General features: G+C 34.3%; 1 protein-coding gene across 4 annotated transcripts; it reads right to left on the reverse strand.

Moving 5' to 3' along the window:
* Window positions 1–40: 40 nt before the first annotated feature.
* Window positions 41–8,242, reverse strand: LOC110840155 (uncharacterized). Of its 4 annotated transcripts, none has more exons than XM_022084990.2 (8): window positions 8,094–8,242; window positions 6,548–6,638; window positions 5,366–5,567; window positions 4,442–4,562; window positions 3,870–3,974; window positions 3,670–3,790; window positions 3,002–3,185; window positions 41–1,886 (listed from the first exon to the last, which is right to left on the reverse strand). In XM_022084990.2, the coding sequence occupies exons 2-8, from the start codon at window positions 6,615–6,617 to the stop codon at window positions 1,604–1,606; spliced, it is 1,086 nt and encodes a 361-aa protein (XP_021940682.1). In that variant the 5' UTR covers window positions 6,618–6,638; window positions 8,094–8,242; the 3' UTR covers window positions 41–1,603. The 4 variants fall into 4 exon arrangements, with proteins under 4 accessions (XP_021940682.1, XP_021940683.1, XP_021940681.1 ...); XM_022084991.2 differs by lacking the exon at window positions 8,094–8,242 and adding an exon at window positions 7,623–7,848; XM_022084989.2 differs by lacking the exon at window positions 8,094–8,242 and adding an exon at window positions 7,389–7,599.
* Window positions 8,243–8,327: the final 85 nt, after the last annotated feature.

The raw sequence follows: 8,327 nt of genomic DNA on the forward strand, positions 1-8,327 counted from the left end.
ATTTCAATATAGTCCATTTTAAGAAAGGCTAAAGAATGAATACTTTTGATGAAATTATTTATTTGAAATTTCACTTGAATAATGTAAAGGAATACATATTTTTTGGATTTTAAATACAAGTAGTGTAAAATATTTTGAGTTTTAAAAGGTGGTGAATTGTGTACAGTTGGATTGATTGATTCATAGGTAATTTAATGACTGTTTCAACAGCAAAGGTTATATAGCACTGTTAAACAACTTGGGAGAAGTGTTTGCAGTTAACATGGTTAACGAATAAAAATTTTTATTACTTAATTTGTTAGAAAGAACACCTTTTATGCATACTAATAAGTAAAGATTTAATTCACACTGCTTAGAAGCCATCTTCTGCTGAACTTCATCATATGTGACATGTTGACACACTGTATTGTCAAAATAATGGAATTTTTTGAATACTTAGGGAACATTTGTGCCTAATGACAGTATTGAAAAGGTGAAAGGAAATAAGACATTATGTGAAAATGTGATGAAATCAGAATAAGACAGATGAGGCATATATCATATATGGGGATTATCGTGAATACATACAGAATATCTTGGAAGTCGTCATTCATATTAAAATGTGAATATATAGGCCAAGAAAGTATTCAGTGACAGGGTCTTGTGAGCACAGTAATGGATGATGTCTGGGTTGTGATGCCATTTGGCTTTCAGGTACCAACATTTCAGAGAAACACACAGTCTCTGTGTACAGCCCTTAAGACGAAGACAGTGTGTGAATGACTGTCAACTTCTCAAGATGAGTTCTGCTTCGTGAAGTTGCTTATGGAGTATTTTACTCTGACTCAATGACAGATATTCTTAAACCCATGTTAAATGTTCTCCAAGGAACTGCTCTGGGGCACCCTGTCGACCATAACTAGTTGTAGCCTGTAAGAAGACGTGTCACCTGACGCTGCTGGCTCCATCACAGTAGTCAGAAAGTATTCTAACTCTAGTAACATTCTCTTGTTCTTACCTGTTCTAAGGGTTGTGCAGTTATGCACATTTTCTAAATGATATTGGTAAGGGTGGATAAAGGCAAAAAACAATTAAAGATGCACTATGGCTCTCTATGTCTTCTAGAGTCTGAATTCTGATATTCTGGTAAAACTGCTGTATAGGACTTTATTGTTTTCGGTCCAGCCATTTTCCTTCAGAGTTGGTCATTCAGGTCTGAGTGCACCATCAGACGTTCAGTTTTAATCACCTGCAGTTTCCAATTTAAATTGTCCTTTTTTTAAGATTACACTTAATATCCATTAGTTATTTCATACACCAGTAGAAGTTGTAGAAGATTAACATAAAGAACAAATTGGCTGTGGTCTGTGCTTTGAATAAATATGACATGTATTTATGAAGAGGATATGTTAGAAAGAAGTGCAGCCTTAAAGACAAGAATAATTGACACATTTCAATATACATCATCACAGCTCTTATTAAATGAACAAGGAGGCAATGCACAATTTAGTAGATAATATAAATGGCAGGTACACCATCAACAGTAACCAACCAGATTATAGCAGTAACTAAAGGTCCACGTTACTTCACACTTTGTGGTAAAAGACTGGTTTAATATTTTGTTTTAAGTGGAGGGCATAGCCACAAGAGGCCATCTGCAAAGTGGACAGACATTGTTATTGGTTGTCACAGATTTCTTAAGGCATTCTCCATGAAAGATATGTCCACAGGTGGTTGCAGTGGCAGTGCAAGGTTTAATAGATTCCAGGCAGATTGAACAAGGACCTGTCCAGTCACGCCCTTGGCGATCTACTGTCGGATACTGGCGACGATGTTCCATCTGATTTCCCATAGGTGGCCAATACCATTCCACCGTATGCAGCAGATACACATACACATTGGAGTACCTTTCCAAGCAAGACAAGTTTTAAAATTATGAAAGACTGTGCAAAAACATTCATAAACATCCAGAAACTGTCTTCTGACTGAATGGTATGTGACAATTACACCAGTTAGAAAATTGCCCATTGCTTGATATGTATTTGACGAGCAAATTGTTGGAGGGGTTGGTTCTACTTATATTTTTCAGGTGACTGGTTGTTACTGTACTGACATTTTTATTGTTATTATTTTAAGATTAATAATAGTGGTTGAGATCAAACCCTGAACTCTGTGAATGCCAAAGTTGTGTGTCAACCAACACTAATCTCATGAATAAAAACATTAAAAAGTACAAGTAGTTGTTGAAATCACAAGTCACCTGAAGATTGAAGTAGAAATAATGACCAAAATACCTAGTTTATAATTATAGGTGTAATTGGGATCTGGTAGTTTTGGGGTAATCTATTGGATTTTTGTAGAACGGTTGTCAGGCTCAAGACCAGCCACTGCACAGATTTTCCTAATCTCACCTTAGTGTCAACATTAATAATGTTAGGTGAAGAGGTGTTCAGTTGTTGTGAAGGCCTGTTCCTTACATTCAAAATGTTTTGTCTTGTAAGAAGCGATAGCTCGAAAACAAAGGGTCTCAAATGAAGGCATAGGATGCCAACGTCTAACTCATGCATTTCAAGGTGGTTGTGTTACGCTAATCATCATTCACCTGATTCCTGTGATTGCAGTCCAGGATTTGATGTCAAGTATTAAATATCTTAAACAATATTATTATCTTTGGGCACTGCCTTTTGTTGATTCCAACATTTTGGAAAGTAGCTCTGTATCCAACATCAGGTCGCAGGGGAGGTAGCCTTCCTAGTCAGATGGACCCATCAGATAGAACTAATCTTGATTCATGGATGATACTACCTTTATGCAACTGGTCCATCTCAGAAGGAAGGCTATCTCCTCTGCTACATGATGATGGAAAAAGCCTGTTTCCAAAATGTCTGATTTAATAAAACCTTACAATGATGGACAGCGTCCAAAAAATAATATTTACAAAAACATGCCAATATAAAAAAAACATTCAGATTTAAATTTAAATATCTTATTTATCCCTTAATGTGGAGTGCGTTGTACATACCAGACCCACATGCACAGCTTCCACGCAGCGCGATCTGGAAGAGCTACAGCAGTAAGAATGGTAGCAAGAAATGCAGATAGGACACGAGTTAGAATGGGCACCCAGAATTCTTCCACTCCTCCTAGTATTGAGAGTTTCCAGCTACGTACAGTGGACACAGCCAATGAGTCCTCCCCTGGTACACCTGCAATAACACACACATCCGGCACTGATTGGAATTTCTAGGAAGTGTTACAAGAAGCTATTGACAGAGGAGAAGCATAGTCACGACATAGCATTATGCCATTGTCAGGTACATATGTTGAAAATTATTAAGACATTATGTTTATAAATACTGTTTAAAATTCCAGCACAAACATGAAGATCATGCTAGAGTTAATTATACTAGAAGAAGAGCACAAACTAGAAAGATCTTAATAATGGCTGTCTTGTGGGTGGTTGCACTCCTTAGTCTTGTAGAAGTTTATTGACATTTCAGGAGTGCTTGCTGCCTTTATCATCAGGGTGATGAGTGGAACCTCAAATCTCACTCAGAAAGATCCTTTTTGTGATTATTACCATCTTGGCATTATTATTATTATCATTATTTTTGTTGTTCTCAAAATAGTTGTTGTTGTTGTTTATTATTATTAAAACCATAACTAAAAGTGCACTTGGGAACACTTTACCTGGAAACGTGATAAGCAAGAGGTAGGCTGCAGTGAGCATTGTGTTTGTCCAGCTCTCCGACAGTATGCTTGCACAGAGGGAGACACTACATGCAATGAACAGCGTCCTCCATGCTCTTCTCTGCAAAAAGTATGGTTGTAAAGACAAAGTCCTCGTGAAAATATTTGGACCTTAGAATGGTAAAATTAGGACGCTGTACCTTAAGAAGTCTCAATAGGAAACTCAGGTTAGCATACAGACACATGACATACATCAGACCCAGTTTTGGACAAAAGATCTTCTTGGCGAGAAAGCAGAACAGCAACTGCAAGTAAAATATATCTGTTCAGTATATTCTGGTCTTATTTATGACTCTTGCAGAAATCAGAATTATTGTCTGTTACAATATGAGTACAAATGCAATCATATTAAAAGCACTAAATTTGATTTTAGTTTCAGCTATTTGTAAAAGAGGTTATTTCCACAGTGCATAAGAAATACTAAAAACTAGGGAATAAAAAAGGCTTAACTAAGGATGATCATTTTATCATGAGTTTAGTTTTCATTATTTTGTAAAAGCTGTGTATTTCAATTAAAAGATCCAGAAATTGCTCAATGGAGCAGACTTCTCTTTGCAAAGCTCATAGCAGCTTAGCTCTTAAATAAATTCCCCGCCAATTATGGGGCCTGTATTCTCCTGAGCATATTGTTCTCAGACATCTTGGGCAAGAAATTTCCCTTTTGCCTTTAAATTAACAGGCTTGTACACATTTAATTATAATTCTAAAATACCTGAATTATAATGGTGTTAAGATTGATGAATTGTTTTTGCAGTTTGAGTAATGACTTCTCAAATCGTATATATAATTTTGCTTTCATCACATCACCGTGCATCAGTCCCATAAACACCATGCTGCAACATGTTTACCAACTTTTAATTTCACACTAAATAAATCCTAAATTAATCAGGATTATCCTACTTAGGAAGAAAACATAACAAGAAAAGTACATTAGGTTCTCGCTACAGTGGCACCAAATCGAGTTTCAAGTTAACATGTGCATTGATTTAATTTTTACTGCAGTGTTTTTCTAAGTCTATAAATCATGGTAGATAAAATTGGCAGTTCTTGTAAGTCACCACAGGGCCTTCATGACCAAAACTACTACACCATTTCCCAGAAATCCTTGACTTAAAAAAAAAGTTAGGACAAGGAAAGACATTATTCTTCACCATGATTACATTTTGTAAAATTTTAAGGCTGTTCTTATTCTAACACAAGGCTTGATGCAACATCAACGGTTAAAGAGTACTTCAGTTTAACGAAACTTGCTGTGTGCCAAGATGGAAAATTATTATTTTTATTTAATTATATAGTGTTTGAAAACCTCACAAACTAATGTGCATTGACCTGCATGGATTACAATCTACCTTTTATAAGGACCAATGATGCACATAAACATAACAGGTCATTTTTAGGGCAGCTTTGAAGTAAATTAAAATATTATTGTACAACTATTATCTGGTACATTATATATTATACAAATCCCTAAAAATATATCAGCTTAGCTAAGGTGACAATGACTGTGTTAAGATGTTATTGAGATGACATGTTAAAAAAAATTATTTTTAAGTTGAAAGAGTTTTGAATTTGTTACACTTGGTAAAATATGTGATAATGGCTTGAATGATGTTTGTAGTAAATAAAAGCATCTCACCTTAGTCCCCAGTACCTCGTATAAGATATAACAGCTTTCACTTTTTCTTCAACAGGCACAATGCCCATCACAGCTGGGATCACCATCACAACGTACAGCATTGCCATTTTGCTGGGTACCCCAGTAGCAAAAATGAGGCCACATGCCACAATGACAAAACAGCACAGTGCACTAACCACACCACGATACTTGCTGGGGTAAACTGCAAAGAAGTTACATTCACTTATAATGTGTGAAATATATATATATATATATATATATATATATCCCCCCTGGCAGGGGTAGAATTTTTTCTCTTTGCTGTCACATCCAGTCTTGCTTTGAGGCCCATCCAGCTTCCCATCCAGTGGATCTCTTTTACCAGGGATAAAGAGACTTGAGATATGAAGCTGACTAACTCACCTTCATGTAATGCTAAGGTTAAGAACATGTAGAGTCATACCTCCACTCCCCCATATATCTTCAAGGTGTAGTGATAAATTATGTATGTGAGATAACTTTACTTTGTGATCATCACAGTATAACCTGACAGCATAACATAACAAAATTAAATGTCCTCTTCATACTTTTAACATACTGGTAATAAATTAATTTTTCTGATAGCATCAGTATGGAAGTACTTAAAATTTATTGTTAAATAAACATCACAATATACAGTTCATTAAGTGTAATTGCAGGAAAGGCAAAATAAGATGGTTCAAGAACTTGTACTTTCTTCATAACACAAACTGGGTCAAATTTTGTCGTATGCAATGAGTAAGATAAAAAAACTGTAACATGGTGGGAGCCATTTTAGGCTGATTTTATAATCAGTAAGAGATCATACAAGGAAATGACTGAGGAGGTGTTATGAATTAGAAAGCTCCAATACATTAACCCAAATTAAAAGTTAACATATTTACATGTTCATAAGATTGCAACTGCAGTTTGTGCCGAAACATTGGATACATCCAAAGAAGTGACATGGCTCAGACCTGAAACCCATGGCTACAACATAGTAGTTTATTGGAGAAACATCTAGTGGGAATTCCACTCTAATCTCAATGTGACTAACATAACCATTATTTTAGTTGGTGAATCCCACTATTTCAGGTGTAGCTTATTCTAGATTCTTATATGTAAAATAAAAGGTTGATTTTCACAGGGTTTGGCTATTTTAACATGTCAATATGGAGTACTTACCTGGCTGAGTTGAGAATGAGGAAGCAAAAAATACTAAGGGCAACAGGAAAGCATCCAAAATCTGCATCATGTAAGTGGTTGATTACTATTCCTGGAAAACAGTAATAGCAATAATAACAACAATAATAAAAATAACAATTTTATGTTATTAAATTTGTTTTTTCAATTCATCCAATAATTTAACACATCATAGTTTCTGACTGTCAATTAGTGCTGCAAAAAGAATACTAATAAAAGTATCTTTACATGTAGAATAAATAAATGTGTTAATTATGGACAATATAAACAATCAGGATTTAAAATTGAATATATAAAACTAAAATGGGTTTTATATCACCACCATGTTCATTATTATAATCTAAGAAGAGGGTCTCATAAGTGTAATAATTTCACATAAAAATCCTGTATTCCAAATACAAGGATAGATTCCTAGAATATAAAATATTATTTAAATTACATAAAAATGGCAGTTCTATAAATATAATACAACACATTTTTTATTACAAATTGACATTAGCTGACATTATACTCTGCCAAGCACACACCAACATAATTTTCATAGAAGTATAGCCAGTCCTATGATGCAGCTCATACATTTTTATGCTAAATTGTTTTTTAAGGGCATAATGTTGAAAATGACTCTGTATTGACTGTTTATTAAGCGTTCCCATAAAATGCATCTTAAAAAACAGGGTATCAGTCTTTGAAAGCTCTTGTAATGAATGTGAATAATTAATAAATTTGCATTAGACACAATATGCAAATCCCTGTTGCACACTGTAATCTATAACTTAAAATTTATATTAAAATATTAACATAAAACAGTAACTTTAACACCAACTCTTGTTTCTGGTAGTGTGTATTTCCTTAGTCATTCCAAAAAATGCACTGAATAAGATTTAATTAAAGTCATTCATTCATCATAAACATAATTATCATTTATGGGAAATCACAATAGAATTAAACCAAATTATTTCACCACATTACACTAAATAGCACATATAGCCATTTCTAAGAACAGTACTTTCAAGACAGTGCTAGATTGTGTTGACAATTACATATAAGCTCCACTTGCCTGTGTGTACTATTTCACAATGGCAGGAATAAAGCTGAGTCATATACAGCTTGCATACTAAACAACTCATTAGAAAACAATTCACACATTTACAAAACAAGATATGCTGAGTTATGGATAAAACCAGTGCTCACTTTTTACAAGAGTTGAGTTTTAATTTGATTACTCTCACTTATTTTATGCCAGGTTCATTCTAAAAGTTAAAGTCTCTGAACAAAATTTGTACTGATTTAATATAAATTTTATATTAAAATGAATAAATTGTTTTATACAGTTTACCATACGTTGTATTAATAAGCACATATACAGCTTCATGGTGTTCTGTGTGTAACCTAACCTTGGCTGTATGATCTGAAGCTTACACAGTAACGAAGTATAATAAATTCTTCTCGGGCTACCAGCTGTGTGGTTTTTTTTTCCATTAAGCCACCTTACACTACTATTAGCCCGAGAAGAATTTATTATACTAACCTTGGCTATTCAGAACTGATACTTGCAGGATGCAATAATTATATACCATATTTATACATTTTCCATAAATTTGGTATGGACTTTATGCCATTTACAACTTCTCCAAAATAGTTCTTTTAAGTTCCTAACTTCGGTTATAAAATAACGATTGCTTGAAATCGTGAGGTAGAATTAATGATATGTGCATGACATTTTGCATTTCACTAATGTAGCCCATCACGACCTAACCTAACA

This window comes from Zootermopsis nevadensis, unplaced genomic scaffold (genome assembly GCF_977971745.1).
Source record: "Zootermopsis nevadensis isolate Lab colony 2312 unplaced genomic scaffold, Znev_1.0 Znev_ptg000003l, whole genome shotgun sequence".
Lineage (NCBI taxonomy): Eukaryota > Metazoa > Arthropoda > Insecta > Blattodea > Termopsidae > Zootermopsis > Zootermopsis nevadensis.